This window comes from Diceros bicornis, chromosome 34 (assembly GCF_020826845.1).
Source record: "Diceros bicornis minor isolate mBicDic1 chromosome 34, mDicBic1.mat.cur, whole genome shotgun sequence".
Taxonomy (NCBI): Eukaryota; Metazoa; Chordata; class Mammalia; order Perissodactyla; family Rhinocerotidae; genus Diceros; species Diceros bicornis.
Genome location: NC_080773.1, coordinates 33,606,678 through 33,624,509, shown reverse-complemented (window position 1 = coordinate 33,624,509; position 17,832 = coordinate 33,606,678). Strand labels below are relative to the sequence as shown.

The window sequence follows — 17,832 nt, the reverse complement described above, 5'->3', positions numbered from 1 at the left end:
GACCTGACTCCAGGCATGTGGGAAGGAGGCCCCACACGGAGGGGTCCCCATCACTGAGGCCCTTGGACTGCAGGGCTTGGAACAAACTGATGTCCAGCTGTTTGTGGAGATAACAGCGGCACCCACCTTGCTGGGTGATCTGTGGATTCACTGGTGTCCAGCACAGAGAAGGAACACAGATGACAAACACATGGCCTCTGGTGGTCCTCTCAGCTCCACCAGCAGAGGCTGACTGAGGTTTCCAAGGATGCTGGGTGGACCAGCTGCACCTGCGGTGGGTGTGGGTGGACGAGGGCCCTGCAGTGGGCACAGAGCTGACAGTGGTGCCGCGTGTGCTGAGTACACACCATTTCTCAGCAGTCACTCATCACCATTCTTACGGATGTCTCACTGAACCCTGGATCCCCTGACCTCAGCATGGTGTCCACTGTCCACAAACATCTGTCTGAAGTCCCCGAACCCAAGGACCACATCAGCTCTCCAGTGGGCCCCCTGAGCCCCAAGTGTCCGGGTCGCCTCCTAACCCTCCTAAGGGGTGAGTGTCTGGCCCTGAGCGGGCTGCAGCTGGGACAGGCTCTCCTCCTGCCCCCAACACAGCCCACCCCCCTGGAAGCTGAGTTCGGGGAAATCGAGGCTTCTCAGAAGGAGGCGCTGGCTCCCAGCCACACCTAAGAGGCCAGTGGGTTGGGAGCCCTGGGTCCCCCAGATTAAGAGGGTCTCGTGAACCATGAATGGGACTTGGGGGAGCCACGCCCGTGAGAATTGCCATTTATTCCCGAAGTTGCCAAAATCATCACCAAGGATTCACCGAGGGGTGCATGAGGGGAAGGAGGCTCAAACACTGATTGAGGGGCCCACCAGGAGCTGGAGAGAGGGGTAAGAGCGGGGGGCCCCAGCTGTCCTCCCCTTTCTAATGCCATGGGAAAGGGTCCTCCTCTGTCCAGCACCCCTCCCCATCCCCCTTGTCCAGTTTCTCCCCGGGGAAGTGGGGCAGGGGAACGTGGGAAGAGGGTGTAGTGTGAGTGGGCCCCAGGAGGGGAAGGGTGCTGGGGTAGGGGTAGAGTCCCCCGCTTCACATGCACTCACAACACTGGTCTCCCAGGGAGCAGACATGGGGGAGGCTGGGCCAGGCCGAGTCCCCCTCCTGCCCTGGATTATAGGAGGAAGGGATTAGTGTTGGTGGCTGGGGGGCCTGGGGGCATCATGGGGGTCAGGCCAGGGCCCCCACCAAGGGGAGAGATGTACGACGGTGGCGCTCCAGGGACTGGGGGCACGGGGCTGAGGCGGAGCTGGTTCAGGGTGAGTGTCGCAGGGGGTGCAGGCTGGAAGGGGTTGGTGATGGAGGGGCCAGTGGCCGGGGCTCCTGCAGGGAGAGAAGAGGACAGAAATGCACACAGCAGAGTCAGGGGGTCTGCCTGGGTAGGAGGTCAGACGGCAGGACCGGCGTCCCTGCTCTGGGAGGCCACACTCACCGCTCGGCAGGAAGGGGTTGGAGGCCTTGGCTCCTGGCGGCATGGGGCCCGGCCGGCTCACCAGCGAGTCCAGGTCAACGAGGGCTGCGTTGGGCCCCAGGAATGACTCTGGCGTCTTCCGCGTGGGAGGTGTGGGGGTTGGAGTGGCTGCAGGCGGGGGGCTCCCCACGGCCTCAGCCAGAGAGCCCCCAACCCCACTCATGTCGAACGCCCCAGGGCTGCGGGCGGGCACCTCTCCAGCAAGCAGCTCCAGCTCCCCTGGAAGGAGCCAGAGAAGAGGCTCAAGGGGCAGAAGGGCGTGGGGGTTGCCTTAGACGGGAGGCCTGCAGCACCCTGTGGCAGAGCCCAGGGTCCAACCAGGTGAGTCTGATGCCAAGGACAAACGTCGAAGGAACGCTATGTGACAACCTCCAGGGCAGTAAGTGAGCAGAGGAACCACCAACAGGCCGAAGTCAGCGGCGAAAGGAAGCATGACAGACTGCTTACAGGATGTTCACAATCCCACAAAAACCTCACCAGTGCCAGTCCCACAGAAACCGCATGGCGGGGAAACGGTGGCAGACGCCCACGAGCCCGGCTCACTGATGACATTTGCTAGTTTGAGGTCTGATTTTTTTTTTTTGTAAACAGATTTAAGAATCCTATCTAATGTTAGAAAAAAGCACAAATTTGTATGAAAAAAAAAAAAAGCCTGCACGAATGCAGACTGCAGACTGAATGGTAATTTAAGGTCATACTGGGACGACGGAGGAGGGCTGCCTGGTGCCACGGCTCCTCCCTGCGTGGCGAGGGCCCTCATCGGTCCCCAGGTACTTCTGCTTCCATACAAGTCCGCTTCACTCGAAAAGAAAAAAAGGGGACCAAAGGAAACGTCACCAGTGGTGGGAACAGATACTGCATGTCTCCTGGTAGAGGCTGCGATGAGAGCTGCCAACACCGCGAAGACCCTGCCGGGAAACAGGTGCTGAACCGCCCCGGAAGAGGGGCGCCAGGACGTCCACACGTCCACTGTGGACGGGACTCCAGGCAAGAAAGGGCCCTGGGCCCTGAGACGTTGGGGGGGGGGGTGAGGAAAGGGAGCACTGCCCCCACCCCCGTCCAGTCACCGCACGGCTGGTGACACACGGCATAGCCGGCCTGGCTCTCGGAAACAGGCACAGAAGTGCCTGGGGGTCTGCCACGCACTCAAATGTTCCGGCGGACAGAGATAGATCAGAGGTCAGCATTTGGGGAAACTCGAGGAAGGGCATTCTTTGTACTATTTTTACAACTTTCTCTAAGTCTGAATTATTTTGAAACAAAATTAAAAATTTCTTTTTAAAGAGTGGATCATCAATGGACGTGGGGTCTGCCCCGGGACTTCGTTCTCTCCCACTGAGCCCTTAACCTGCGGCACCCAGGCTACGGCACCCAGGCTACGGAACTGGGCCTCCTGAGGAACCAGGCGCCTGGGGGTCCTACGGCGGGGTGGGGGGCTCACCCGTGCTGCTCCCGGAGGGCGGCAGGGCCGTGCGCAGTCGGTCGAAGTCAGAAAACTCGTCAGGCTCCGTGTCAAACCCCCCGACTGCTGTAGAGGTCAGGACGTCCACTCAGCTCCCCCAGGGGGCCTGCCTCCCACCCCACCCACTCCAGGCCAGGCCTCGGGCCCCTCCCCCACTCAGGACTCAGGCGACGAGACTGCTCTCATGCTCACGTGCATTCACACACTCGAGCCCATTCCCTGCGCCCACCTAGTACCTGCGGTGCCATTGGTGCTGGGCTTGGCAGGTGACCCCCCCCAGGGATCTGAGAAGGCAGGGGCCGGGGCCCAGGGATCAGAGGCCGAGGGTCCGCCGACTGGGGCCCCACCTGGGTGAGGAAGGAGGCACGTGAGAGGCTGGCGGCCTCACCTGCCGGGCAGTTGGGGCTTTGTCTCCTCTGGATCTGTGGCTGCTCACAAACAGCCCCACTTCCAGGCCCGCCTCTCCCCCAGAAGACCCGCCCTGCCATCCCCCGATGCCTTGAGGACTGCCAGGGCCCCGCAGCTGGGCATCCCAGAGGCTTTAGGCCCAGCCCCAGCCAGCCTCTCCCACCTTGTCCCCCCATACCAGTCACGGGCGCTTACACTGCTCCCTGCCCAGCATGCTCAAACCCCCAAGGCCCCGCATTGCGCTCCCTGAAGTCCCTGCAGGACACCCAGCCCCTTCACAGCCTGCATGCCCCCAGCATGACCAGCCGCCCCGCTCAGACTCGGCCCAGCAGCCTTTCCCAGCCACATCCCACAGTGTCCTTCCTGCTGTCCCTCAAGGCCTCCCTCCCCCACCCTCCTCTGGGGTGTCTGATCTGACCCTCTCCTCCTCAGAGCCCCCACAGCACCCCCACAGCTGCCTGTCACCCACTTGGCTGTGTCTGCCCCCACCCCAGGGCATACCCAGGACAGCACACTGGGCCTGGGGGCCAAGGCAGGTGGCCGGCACTCACCGTCTGAGCTCCCCCACGGGTCAGGCGTGGGCCCCTCTCCAGCCGCGGGGGCCTGGGTCCCACCCCAAGGGTCAACCAAGGGCCCTGAGGGGGCAGCTGGCCTCCAGGGATCCCCAGAGGCTGGTGTGGGGGCAGGACCACCCCAGGGATCAGCAGCCGGAGGGACAGTGGGTCCCCCCCAAGGGTCCGAGGTGGGGGCAGTCATGGGGATAGTGGCGGCCATGGGCGCTGGGCCCCCCCAGGGGTCCGAGGCCGGTGGAGGAGCTGGGGCCGTGAAGACGTCGGCGAGATCCATGAGGGACGACTGCGGTGGGGAAAAGAGAGAAAGCATGAATGGGCAAGTGGGACAGACCCTAGGACTCAGAGAGAAGGCCATGACAAGGCGACAGCCGCAGAATAAGGGAGGGAAGTGGAAGCTGGGATGTCAGGTAGCCCCACAGCCAGGTAGGGACCGCCAGGGGACAGGGCGTCCGTGGGCCGCGAGACAGGAGGCAGAGGCCCTGCCACCCACTTCTCCAGCCCACTCCCACTCTGTCTGCCTCTCGCATGTGCTCTGGCCCAGTCCTCCACCAACACACCCAGAGCCCCACCCCGGCCTCCTCCTGCCCTTGCCCCTGCATCCACTCTCCGCAGAGCAGCGAGGCGGCCCTTCCACATCACCCACCCAATGCCCACTGCTGCCCCCAGGGCCCCTGAACAAACGCAGTGAGGACAGGGGCCAAAGGCAGCCCCTCCCAGCCCCGCATGCACTGTTCCCACACCTCTAGGAAGTCTTTGCTGACCTGCCCACCTAAGTTGGCTGGGCGATCCCAGGTCACCCTGAACACACCTGGCCTGAGGCCCAGCACACGTTTCACATCACTGCATGCTCCAGGCTTGCCAGCCCTGCACACGCATCAACACATGTACACACCATCTCCCCGTGTCCTGGGGGAGGGCCAGAGCCCCTCTCCGTCTGGATGTGGAGGTGACACTCACCCACCCACCCACACCTCCCCAGGATGGAGTGAGGCCCCGAAGCCCTAGGGCCGTCTTCCTCTGGGACCCTTCCGAGCTGTTCTAGCCGAGCAGGCCTGAACCAGCTTTTCTACGAAGACAGCCCTACTGTGGCTGATCAGCCGGCCACGAGCTGTCTGCTGCCCCCACAGGACGGGGTCTGCGTCCCCACCCCTTGAACCTGGGCCAGCCTTGTGACCCACATCTACCATTTGGGAGGATGGCTGTGCTCTGAAGACACTTGGGACACCCATAGCGACCAGTGCGAGGCCACGGGAAGAGGACAGAGAACAAGCCCTGCTTGGACGTCCTGGCTGTGTGAGTGACCTCAGCCCTGACACGTGGGGCGGAGCCCTGTCCAGCCAGAGCCGAGAGAAGTGCGGAAGCTGCGTGCTGTGGAGGCTGACACCCACTGCGGGAACCTGAAAAGCCGCTGAAACGCCGTCTGTCTGTCTCCTCTGGGGGACTGGAGGCACGCCCCGCACCCACTGTGCCCAGGCCTGCTCTGCGCGCCTCCCCGTCCTCACACAGCCGCAGAGAGGAGGCCCCGGCGGGCAGGAGGAGCGGCGGGTGACAGAGCCAAGGAGCGCAGGCGGACAGGACAGTGCCCGGAGGGCAGGCCTGCCACACTCACCTCCTCCTGGCCCCCCGTCTCCCTCTTGCTCTCTTCTATGGCCATCTGCAGCCTCAGGTCATCCCCGCGGCGGATCCGCTCTTCCTGTGTGGGCCGTGGAAGCAGGCCGTAGAGGGAGGATCAGAATTGGAGCAATGGAGCATATGCTGCCCCCATCCCTCCCAACTGGACAACCCCGAGAACCTTCTCCCACCTAGACAACGGCTGCAAATTAAAATGGGATGTGGACAATGTGTGAGATGGGGTGGGACACAGGGTCGCACGGCAGGGAACAGGGGAGACTGTGTGGCCTGGGGGATGAGGACTCGGGGGTGGCATGGGGGGACAGGCCAGGCGCTGCTCTGACAGGCTTGGGAAGCAGGGGACCATGGGAGGATGGTCCCTTCTACCTGGGCTTCTGACCCAGGTGTTTTCTGCACTGGGTGGAGATGACCAAGCCCTGGGCTGTGAGGGAGGGAGAGGGAAGGACCCCCTCACCACCCGGAGAAGCTGCCAGGCATCTGCTTCACAGACCAGGGGTACATCTGAGGACCTGTTTGATACAAGGTCCTACAGCTAAAAATGCTGCGGTGTGAACGTGTGTGAACTCCAGATGGGCCAGGGAGGTGGGGGCGGGGGCCCTTCAGGAAGGTGCAAGGGGGCAAGGACCTGGGGAGGGTCTGCGGAGAGCATGGGCGGGCAGGGAGGCTGCTCTGACCTTATCGTGTTCCTCACGGCTCAAACTAAGGGCCAGCTGGAGCTGGACGTCATCCTCGGGGCCGCAGGACGGGGGCTGGGGGAGAGAGAGCGTGAGGGGATGGGCGGGGGCAGGGCAGCAGGCCGAGGGGGGGTGGGAGGAGAGAGAGAGACAGAAACACACACACACAGAGCCAGGGCTGGACAGAGCGATGGTCACTCAAACTGGTGAGGGGCAGGCAGCGACAGAACAGACACAAGTGTGGGGCAGGAGCAGGGTGGGGGCAGGACAAGCAGGTGTCCAGGAGAGGAGGGGCAGGGGAATCCCCAGGATGAGGGCAGAAGGAGAAGACCAGATCAGGGGGCGAGCAGAGATGGGAGGATGGGAGACAGAGAGATGCAGAGATCGAGTCAGAGCTGGGAGAGGAAGGAGGGGCAGGCGGGGCTGGTGGTGAGGCATGGAAATGGGATGGCAAAACAAAAGTCAAGCCCCACGGCGCCGCGCCCCGCCAGGCCCTGGTACCTGGTCGGCCTCCTCCTTGCTCATGGCCAGGGCCAGCTGGAGCTGCAGCTCCTCCTCCCCGCTGCTCTGCGGCCACGCCTGCTCTGCCTCGGGCGGGGGCCCCGAGCCCACGGCTGCCGAAGAGGCTGGCAGGGGAGAGTCGGTGAGCCGGCAGCAGGGGGCGAAGGGAACCCCACAGCCCAGACAACCAGGCTTCTGCTGCCAGGCTAGCCGAGTCTGAGATCCCCCAATCCCCTCGGGCCTGGTCCTCCCCCTCCAAGACCCCCCTGAGGACCCAGACACCAGGTTCCTCAGGACAGAAGGGGTGAGGAGTGCAGGGTCCCATGGTCCCGAGGGAGGGGACAGTGAGCTGGGCTCCCTGCATCTATCCGGCCCCCAGTGGGGGAGGGAGGGGAAGGGCAGTCCCGGCCAGGGAGGCCAGGGGTCAGGGAAAGACAGCCCTGCTGGCCCAGGAGCAAAAGTCTGCTGATAAAGAGGGAGGGGCTTCAGGAACCTCTGAGCCTGTGCCCTAGGTTCCCGCACTACATCAGGGTGAGGGCTCCCTGGTGCCTTGGGGCCTGTCACAGGGCCCCACGGGGACAAAGGTCCTCCTCCCTGGTCCCAGGCCGGGAAAGCTCCCAGCACGCCCTAGGTGGGGAGACCAGGGTCTCAGTTTCCAGGGCTGGCGGAAAAGTACAGCTCTGGCAGGGACTGGCTGGGCATCAGGGAGGATAGCACCTGAATCCCTGGCTCCCAGCCCCGTCTCAGGCACGGCTGGGACAAGGGGCAACTGGCCGCAGGGACCAATGAGGAAGGGATGGATAGAGAATGGGAAGGAGGGGGTCTGACTGACTGAACGGACAAAAGGGAGAGTAGGTGAGGCTAACACAGGCGGAGGACCACCTGAGCTAACGGGACCACCCTGCTCCTCCCGCCTGGCCTCTCACTTCGTGGGTAAATAACGGCACCAAGGCAGCACCGCCCTCACCCACCCAACACCGGGAGCAGGGCCTCAGAGCTCCATGTGCCCCCTCGGCCCCTCTCAGCATCTCAGGGATGCACTCCAGAGTGGGGTTGGCAAACCGGGGCCCACAGCCATGCCCAGCCTGACAGCCACCTGCTCTGCTCAGCCCACGAGCCAAAAAACCGTTTCACGTTTTTAAGTAGTTGGGGGAAGAAAAAAAGCAAAAGATGAATAACATGTCAACACATGTAAAAAGTACACAAAATTAAGAATTCAGGGGCTGAGAATGAAGTTGGAGGGGTGCAGAGCCAGGCCCACTCACTCATTTGCACAGGGGCCGAGTCCAGTGGCTGCGAAGGAGGCAACTGCTGAGGGCGAAACAGCGACCCGCCAGCCACCACAGAGGCCAGTCCAGGACCCCCGCTCCGGGAGGTCCCCGCTAACACGCCCTCTTCTCTCACAGCCCCCAGCTCCTGCGCCGCTTGAGTGTGTCCCAGCTTCCTTCTCTCTACTTCACACCCCCTCCCTCTGCCTGAAGTGCCGTCTTCCGTGGCCCTGGGCAAGGATGAGCCTCACCCCCGCAGCGGTGTCCCTGACACCCCTGAGCAGGGGAACCAGACAGCGACCCAGACGTGACGGGTCCTGCAGAAGGCCCAGCCTTCCCCACCAGGCCAGGCTCCTGGGGGTCAGGGCTCCCTCCTGCTGCAGCTGGTTCGTCCTGCAGGCCCAGGCAGCTCTGCCTCCAGGTAAGGCTCATCCTCCCACTTCTCTCCATCCCGACCACCACCCGCTAAGACACATCTCCTATCACCTGGAAAACCTCACCTGTCTCCTAAATGTTGCCCGCTTCCCCTGCCCCAGTCCGTGGGCGGCCAGGCCCAGCTTAGGGCAGTAATCAGACTTGAACCTTCCTGCCGACGACTTCCCGCTGCGCTCAGGACACCATGTCTGGAATGTTTTAGCTGTGACACACACCCCCTCCCAGGATAAGACGCCTTCCCCAGCACCACTCAAGACTCGCCTGGCTGTCTGTAACATGGAACATTTCACGAGACCCAGCTCGGCCTCACAATGTGGGCTGCACTCTGATTTTCTATTTCCTCCATTTCAAATGCTTTTTTTAAATGCTGGTCAGCCCCCACCAAACGGAGTTCACCACCTACGGACAACTTTTTAAAACTCTCAAGAGCAGGCCCTGCAGGCTCTGCCTCCAGCCAACGCCCCCGTGCCCACCACACTGGCCTCCTTTCTGTGCCTCATGCAGCCACCTCGGGGCCCTGGCACCACCTGCTCCCTCTGCCTGGCATGGCTGGACAGGAGGACAGCTCTCTCAGGTACCAATGTGTACGTTCCCGCTCAGAGCGCTTTCCCTAACCACGGATCTTGGGGAGCCCCCTCCGGTCACATTCTCTCTCGGGCACTGACCGCTCTCAGACAGGACCATGGGTGCACCTATGTGACAGCTCCAGGGCCCAGGGTGAGGGCAGGGGCACAGCTGGGCATTAGGAGGCGCTCAGTTAACATCTGTGGGTGAACGGGACGACATTTCTCAGTTCTCAGGCCCCACAGCGAAGAGGAAGGGGCAGGGAGTTGCAGAGGAGGCTCCAGGCTAAGGGAACGGCCCGAGTGAGCCTGCTGGACCAAGACCCCAGGGTGAGGAGCGGGAAAGGAGGGAGCAGCGAGGAGAACGCCTGAATTTGGAACTCTGGGCCCTGCTGGCCAGGAAGGGGGGACACAGGGCACCTGCACAGGAGGAGAGGAGGCCCAGATCCTCGGCCATCAGGGGCTCTAAGGAGAGAGATGAGCAGGGCGAGGCCGGAAGGGAACAGTGAGGAAGGGGAGGTGACGCCCTTCTGAGCGGCAGGGCCTCACCCGTGGCGGTCTGCGCCAGCTTCTCCTTGGTCTTGAGCGCATGGGCGCGCTCCTCCCGAAGCCGGTCCTCATCGCGCAGCAGGGCCACTAGCTGCTTGGCCTTCTCGCGCACATTCACGCCTTGGTCCTTGCCGTCGCGGTCCACGTACTGGAAGTCCTTCAGCGTCTGCACCGCGTACATGTTTTCCTTGCACTGCTGCGACACGCGCTCCGAGCCGGTCTTGATGAGGTACTCCATCAGTGTCATGGCCTGCAGGGCGGGGGACACGCCGCGTCAATCACACGGCCAACGCGATTCAAGTCCCAGTGCCAACGCAAAGGGCACCAGCAGGTGGATAAACCCACGTGCCCGTCCACGTGATGGTGTACTATACAGCCACGGAAAGGAATGACGCACCGACACACACTCCCACTTGATAAACCATGAAAAGACGATGCTGAATGAAAGAAGCCAAACACGAAAGAGCACAGAGCCTGTGACTCCATTCATGTGACGTGTCCGGGGGGGGCAAATCCATACAGAAATGATTTGTGATTGCCAGGGCCTGGGGGCCTGGAGATGACTCTTAATGGGTACAGGGTTTCTGTCTGAGGTCATGAAAATATTGTGGAACTAGACAAAGGCGATGGTTGCACAACATGTGAATGTGCTTAATGCCGCTGAACCGTACACTTTAAGAGGGTCAACTGTACAGCATGTGACCTACACACATCTCCACAAAAACACGTAAAAGGGGAAATGGCAGCTGCTGTCACTGCAGCCCCACCCGGGCATCACTAAGAGGTGTAGACCCGGCTCTGCTTCTTTACAATTAAAATCTACACTAGCGTGACCAAAAAAGCTGGCTTGTTAAATCACGTTCAAGAGTACCTAGCACACGGGTGCTTTCTCTGTTCTTCTGTAAGTTTGAAAATGTCGTCATTTTAAGTGCAAAACTTCACACTAGGATGACTCGGGACGACTCTGAAGCTGACACCATGCCCACAGGGCCTGTCCAGGCCTGGGCTCTCTGGGGACAGGCACAGTGTGCTGGGAGCAGTGGGAACAAGAGGCCAGGGAGAGGAAGGAATATCCTCTGGTATCCTGCATATCTCATGACATGAGAACAAGTTCTCTTTTCAACAAGTTAAAATTAAATGGAAAACACCTACAGGGAAGGCCTGTGTGGTCTCGGCCCAGGCTACAGAGCAGCCCGGGGAGCGAGTGAGGGTCACAGCTCCTTGCAGACCTCGAAGAAGGCCGTGGCCACCGTCCGCGGAAAAGGGCACATCTGAGACTCTGCGGGTGATTCCAGGGGCTTCACAGAGCCCCCGAAACCCAACCAGGGCTCCACAGTCTGCAGCAGAACGAAACACCGCAGGGAGGAGCCAGCCATTTCAGCTAAGCTCTCTGAACCGCTGTGACACTTGCCAAGGAACGTGCTGTGGGTCACAAATGTCTCCCCAGCCTTCCGAGGGAGCCAGACCCGGATCTGGCACAGCCTCCTGAAGGTGTGTTAACAGTATTTACCTCCCTAATCAGAGATTAGTCTTTAACTGGCCCCCAAGGTGTTTACGCATTTGAGGAGAAAGGAAAGAACGAGATCACCCCCGAGGGAGAGGCACGCTCCAGGACTCCTGGGCCAGCTGTGTTCTGGAATTCAGACTCTTCCCAGTGCGGACCAGAAAGACACCACACGTAGGAGAACTCCCAGGGGGCATACCAACGGCCAGGCTACAAGGGACCAACAAAGCAGGATAAACCACCTCACTGCAGGCCGGGCCGGGCCTTGCGCCAAATGAATTATCAAGACTTTTGTTCTCGGAGCTCTGGGACTTCGGAACTACAGTTAAAGACTGTGAAACCCGGAAACAACCCAAACGCCCACCTAGGGTGAAACGCACACGTACAAACCGTGGTGTGTTTATGTGATGGGAATACCACACACAACAATAAAAACAAATAAATGAACGGGTGCTACACGCGTCAACCTCCCAGAGGCCACAGAAAGCAAAGGAAGCAGACACAAAGGACCACGTGCCACACGCGTCCACGTGAGAAAGTTCTAGAACAATCTCAGCAGACAAAAGGCACACATAGTGCCTCTGGGGGAGGGGTGTCATGAGCGAGCCCCCTGGGGGGGGGGTAAACGTCCTCTATCTCCATCTGGGTGGTGGCTACGCAGGTGTGCACACAGGTAAGAGCTAACCAGGTTGTACACTCACCATGTGGGCCTCAACAGAGAGTAAAACTTTTTTTAAAAGTGGGTAACTGGACAGCCCAATAGTCCCTGTTAAGTTTTAAAACAGCGTGGTCAAGGATGTCCAGGGACATCAGAACACAAGTATTAGATTAAAACGCTGATCAGCAAACATTCTCTGTCAAAGGCCACATGATAAATACTCCAGCTTTTCGGGCCATGAGGCCCCTGTCCTGACCGCTCAGCTCTGCGCTCTAGAGCAGAAACAGCCGCAGATGACCGGGCCTGGCTGCTGCCAATAAAGCTTTATTTACAGAACAGGCAGAAGGCCAGGTTGGGCCCACTGGCCCACGGGCCGTAGTTTGCTGACCCCTATTTTAAGAACTAGAGACTGAGACCCTGCATTCCTCAGAGAAGGCAGGTGACAGAGCCTGGAGTCAAGAGGGCAGGCTCCAGGGCTCCCCTCCCAGTCCCACCACATCCTGGGTGGCCCTGAGCCTCTTCGTGCCTCAGTTTCCTCACCTGCGAAACAGAGACAGGAAAAGCCCTCCCACTGTTCTCTGTCCACAGCAGTGTCCCCCCAGCCGTGGTAAGAAGAGCCTGCTGTCCGGGGCCCTTCAGGACTCACTTGTCCTCACACACTCGTCCCTCCAGCCCCACCAAGCTTCTCTCCCGTTTCAAGCCCTCCAGGCCCCATCCCTCCTCCTCGAGTCCACACAAAGGCTTCCCCGCCCTTCCCCTGATCCTCAGTTGGACAAACAGCCCCCAGTCCTTCACATGAAATGATGGAATAACTGACTCGACAATGACTCAATCGAATCAGTGACCCAATCTTGGTTTGTCGGGATGGGCATGGAAAGGATCCAGAGCAAACGGGCCTCAAATCCCTGCTCCCACCGTAGGCAGTGCCACCTCTCTGGTGTCAGACTCCTCGTCTCAGAACTGAAGGACCCACCCCCACCTCCGCAGGAGAGTCCAGCCAGCGCAGGCCCCAGTCCGAGTCCACCGCCACAGACAGAGCAGGCCCTCAGCCAATGCCTACTGAAGAAAGAAGAGGCCTCACCAACACTGCTGAGCCTCACTCACCAGCCTCGGCGTCAGACCCTCACGTGGAAGGAAGTCCATGACTGGCCTGAGGCCATACCGCTGGAAGTGGGACCTGGCCACCTGCCCCAGGCTGTGCCCTTTGCCACTTCTTGACCTGAGGCAGGGACAGAAGGCCCCCCAGGTCCCCAGAGCAGCAAATAGAAAACCCACCCACTGAGTGCTGCCTGCAGACACGTCCCCGTTGTCCAACGCCTACGCTCTGCCTGTCCACTGGATCAGGGTGTGTGCACGCATCACTGGGGACAGCAGACAGACCACTGCTGTGGAGGGCACTTTGGCCCACATTTATCAAATAACATATGCACATGCCCTTCGACCCATAAATTCCGGTTCTAGAAAACGGCAAACATACAAGGCTGTTCACAGCAGTCTCACTTGTAAAAGCAAAACACTGCAGACCACTTAAAAACCCATCACCACGTAGCTGGTTACACCAATTACAATCAACAATCTACAGTAGACTGTTACGCACTTGTAAAAAGCAACAAATCTTTTACGTCCCGATAGGGAAGGATCTCTAAGATATAGTCTCATTTTCCTTTTTCAAATTGGGGTATAACACATACAGTAAAATTCAGTCTTTTACGTACAATTCTGAGTTCTGATAACTGCATGTGGCCGCATAACCACCGCTGCAACGAAGATACAGAACAGTTCCATGGTCCCCCCAAATTCCCTGGGGCCGCCCGTGTGCTTGGACATCCACGCATAAATCACCCTGAAGGAAGACACAGAGGCTAGGAACACCAGCTGCCTCTAAGGGAGAAAACTGGGCTCCAGGCACACAGAGGGACGGACACTGTGCACTCACTCAGGCCTTCTCGGTGGATAAACTTTGTGAATGTGCTACTTCTTCAAAAATAAATTTAAGTCACAATGGTCAAAATCCCTAAAAAGTTTTTTGTTGCCTCCCTTGAATAAAAGAGAGATTTTTACATAAAGACACAGAACTCCAGCTCCTTTCCATAACTAAGAAGGGCGGACCGACTCCTGGCACCCCTCCAGGCAAGGTGCCGCTAAGCCCCATCCCACGAGCTCGCACCCGAGCCCTGCGCCTGCCCACGGAGGGGTCGGAGTGTGAGGACCCGGCACTGACCTTGTAGACGTGCCGCCAGTTCTTGCCGTGGTCGTTGAGCCGCTTCCAGATCATGCTCATGATCTCCGAAAAGGCGACGACATTGTACGTGAGGTCGGCGATCTCAGACATGAGGGAGCTGGACGGGCCCCACGGGTCGTTGCTCGTGGCTTCTCGGACCTTGATCTCCGCCTCCGAGTAGTTGTGGACGATGTTCTTCATCTGGCGCCTCAGCGACGAGGTTGACATGGTGGCCAGCAGCAGCGAGGGGGACGGGCCCCCCGGGGTGTGGAGAGATGGGGCGACTTGAGGATCGAGGCCGCAGCAGGAGCTGGTGGGTCACCGCATCTGAGGAGAGGAGAGGAACACTGGAAACACAAGTGGGGCCTGGGGCTGCCCAGCCTCCCTCGTGGGGCCCCCCCACTGTCCACGGGGTCGAGGAAGAGGTCATAACTGCAGCCTAGAAGGCTCTGGCCCTGATTAACCTCCATCTCAGACACCCCATCCATCTTTCAGTTCCTCAAACGTGCCCAGCTCCTTCCTGCTTGGGGCCCCTGCTCAGTGAGGCAGAGTGTGCAGTGGCCGACCACAGGCCCGGGGGGCACACCCCAGCTCAGCACTTCCGAGCCCAGCCACCTTGGGCGGGCCGCGAACAGATGCACCTCAGTTTCTTCCTCTGTAAAATGGGGCCTCATTCGGTAATCCAGAGACCTGAGAGAACGCGGCGAGTGGGAAGTGTGCTATGAACACAGGTCATGAGACAGTCCCCTGCTTTTCCTCTCCCTTGTCACCCAGTCACTCCCACTCACCCCAAGGGCTCCACTTAAATTCCCAGATCTTGAAACACCCAAACACAGCGGTCACCGTTCCCCAGGCCCTGGTCAGTAGACTCAGTGGCCCTCGTGACTTTAGACTCATTTGTCTGATTCTGTACCTAAGGCCGCCTCGTGAGCCCCACGGGGGCAGAGACCACGTCCGTCTAGACATGGCTCTTCCCATCAGGGGAGCTGGCCCGGAAGAGCTATTCAATAAACAGCACCGGAAGGAAGGGAAGGAGGCAGGGCAGGAAAGACCTCTGGAGCAGGGGTGGAAGGGGGCAGAATCCACGGCAGAAACAAGAACACACAGGGAGGAGACTGATGAAGGGAGTAAGGAGATGGAGACATGGAGTCCCAAGGGTGGGGGAGCAGAGGGTCAGAGGAGGAGAGATAAGGAACAGCACAGCCCGGCAGCTGTGTGCCAGGCGCTGAGCACAAGACATCCATTATCTCATTTAACACCAAGGGTGGTGTTCTAACAGATGAGGAGAGGGGGCTCATGGAAGTCAAATAATTCAGCCAAGGTCACACAGCAGGCAAAGCAGCGCAGACTCAACCTCAGGACCACTTGGACTTCAACAATTGTACTTTTAAATTAACCTGTGCCGAGAGAAGGGAGATGGGAAGGTAATAGAAGGGTGGGAATCAGGCAAGTGATGATGATCAGAGCAAGGACTTACACAGTCCTTGCCCTGCGCCAGGCGCTGTGAAGTGCTTTACAAGAGGAACCCAATTACTCCTCACAACTCCATGATTCACCACCACCTTCCCAGAAGAAAACTGAGGCACAGAGAGGTCGATTCCCTTGCCCCAGGACACAGGCCTCATCCCCCGAGCAGCCTGTTCCAGAGCAGACACGGTCCGCGGCCTCTCCAACAAGCCACGGACGGAGATTTACTGAGCCCTCCCATGACGTGAGTCCCAGGGGAGGGGGCTGGCCCCTGCCTTGAACTCAGGCTGAGAGCCAGGCACTGGGCGACAAAAGTGAACAGTTGAAAAGAGATGCTCACGGCGCCAAGACAGGTCCAACCAGACACACTAAGATGAAGATATGACATGACAAATACAGAGGAGACTGACTGGAAAGAAAACGAGAGAAACGAGGAGAGAAAGAGGCACAGGGAAACCCAGGCAGAGAACCCACTCAGAGCCGTGGTGTGACAGACAAAGACACAACAAGGAACAGGTACAAAAACGTGGAAAGACAGTGAGGCAGGAGGATAAAGAAAAAAGAAGGGGTTCCTAAAACAAAAAGTGGCAGTAACCTGGCACTGAGAAATAAGAGTCAAGAAAAATGAGATACAACGGACAGAACACAAAATTCTGGTTCAAATCCTGGCCGTCAGCTACCAGCAGAGCAACCTTCTTGAGATTCAGTTTGCTCAACTCTGGACCGAAGGAAAGAATTCCTATCTGGCAGGCTTGTTGGTTAAATAAGATGGGTACATAAAGTGCTTGGCACCATGCCCCAGATAGTAGGAGCTCAATCCTCAATAACGTTACTTATTATGCTATCATTATCAGAGAAGAAACAGAACGTTTCCAAACAGCAACATCAAAAGACGTGCTATCTTAATACCACACATTTATACTAAACTGTGTTAGAAAAAATACTACTGAATTAGCGCATCAAAGCTAAGACTTCACAGATACTGCTTAGAATGAGACTAAGTTTTCCAAAATAAGTTGAGTGATAATTATTAAATAGAGAACAAATGATATGGCAAAATTTTTCACGGGGTACTCAAATGACCGCTGGCGCACATTTATTGCGTGGAACAGAAAATCTATAAGTAATAATGGAAACGAGAGCTCCCACTAGTTAATTACTTCCTATCTGCCAGACAGTGTTAAGCACTTTACCAGCATCACCTCCGTTAATACACAGCGGCTCTAGGATGTAGGAACTGTGAATACTCTAATTTTACAAACTAGGAAACCGAGGTATGGAAGTAAGGGAAGTCAGCTGCCCAGTCTCACAGGCGGGCAGGCAGCGTGCCTCTGATTCCGGAGCCGGGCCCTTCGCCACCACACCAGACTCAGGAACCTGGGGGAGGAGGCAGACCCTAACCGAGCACCAGACCTGCGGAGAGGGAGTCGGGTTGGAGGACACGGGTGCGAGGACGAAAGCGGGACGGCAAGGCAGGGGAGAGCGCGAGGCGCAGAGGCAGGGAAACGGGAGACACCTGGGGCACTGGAGACACGGAAGCCCGGCGGAGACGCGAACGCCGACCCTGACCGTCAGACACCGACACTGCAGAGGCAGGACGAGACCCAGGGCGGACACACAGGGACGGCGCGTTGTAACAACACCAACACGGATACGGAGAGCAGCCACCCCGGGGCACCGGCGAAAGCCCGCGGGGGACAGGGCGCTGACAGCCGGAGACACGCCGCAGAGACGCGGGCGGTCCGAGCCGACCAGGCGCAGACACACAAAGGCCGCGGAGACGACCGGGGCCGACGAGCGACCGACGCCCGAGCGCCCCGGCCCGCGCTCACCTCGGTCCCCTCACGCCGGGCTCCGGGGGGTCATGGCGGGCAGCCCCCTGCCCCCGCTCGGCCTCGGTGTCGCGGGGCGCGCGGCGCTCAGACGCACGCGCGGATGCACGGACGGCCGCACGCCGACGGCCCCGCCGCCCCGGCGCCCAGGAGGGGCGCGGAGAGCCGGGCGGGGGAGGGGAGCCGCCGAGAGCACGGGAAGCAACCGAAAGAGGCGACGGACCGGAAGCGGAAATAGTGGTGCGCCCCGCCCTCCGCGCCGAGCCCGGCGGCCCCGCCTACGGCGAACCTGCGCAGGCGCCGCTTCCGTGGCCCCGCCCATCCCCAGCGTCACTTCCGGCGCGCGGGCCCCACCGCCAGACACCACCTCCCTCACTTCCGCCTGCCGCCGCGAGGCCCCATGGCGTGCACGCAGGCGCAGTGAGCCGAATCCGGCCCGCACTCCCGGCCGGGGGAAGCAGGGAGAAAACCGTGCCCGTGCTAGGCCGCCCCCGCCGCGCCCGCCCCAGGGCCGCGACGCCACGCCCCCACCGCCTCGCACCGGGAGTGCCATAAGGACGTGCACGAGGCCGCGC

At 59.7% G+C, this 17,832-nt stretch overlaps 1 protein-coding gene across 4 annotated transcripts; it reads right to left on the bottom strand.

Moving 5' to 3' along the window:
- Positions 1-752: 752 nt before the first annotated feature.
- EPN1 (epsin 1) lies at positions 753-17,459 on the bottom strand. 4 transcript variants are annotated; one of them, XM_058530342.1, is made up of 11 exons: positions 17,258-17,459; positions 13,959-14,285; positions 9,576-9,825; positions 6,761-6,885; positions 6,260-6,334; positions 5,563-5,646; positions 3,933-4,236; positions 3,210-3,320; positions 2,953-3,036; positions 1,473-1,730; positions 753-1,363 (listed from the first exon to the last, which is right to left on the bottom strand). In XM_058530342.1, exons 2-11 carry the CDS (start codon positions 14,184-14,186, stop codon positions 1,155-1,157), a joined length of 1,728 nt encoding a protein of 575 aa, XP_058386325.1. In that variant the 5' UTR covers positions 14,187-14,285; positions 17,258-17,459; the 3' UTR covers positions 753-1,154. The 4 variants fall into 4 exon arrangements, with proteins under 4 accessions (XP_058386325.1, XP_058386323.1, XP_058386324.1 ...); XM_058530340.1 differs by having other exon boundaries at positions 2,953-3,039; positions 17,258-17,458; XM_058530341.1 differs by lacking the exon at positions 17,258-17,459 and adding an exon at positions 16,942-17,092 and having other exon boundaries at positions 2,953-3,039.
- Positions 17,460-17,832: the final 373 nt, after the last annotated feature.

Excerpts from the sequence above, each read along its gene's own strand:
- EPN1 (XM_058530340.1), bottom strand. The coding sequence starts at position 14,186 with ATGTCAACCTCGTCGCTGAGGCGCCAGATGAAGAACATCGTCCACAAC. Across the intron at positions 4,237-5,562 it reads AGACGGGGGGCCAGGAGGAG|TCGTCCCTCATGGATCTCGC; the intron begins GTGAGTGTGGCA and ends TCCCCACCGCAG. Across the intron at positions 3,321-3,932 it reads CCCGTGGGGGAGCTCAGACG|GTGGGGCCCCAGTCGGCGGA; the intron begins GTGAGTGCCGGC and ends TTCCTCACCCAG.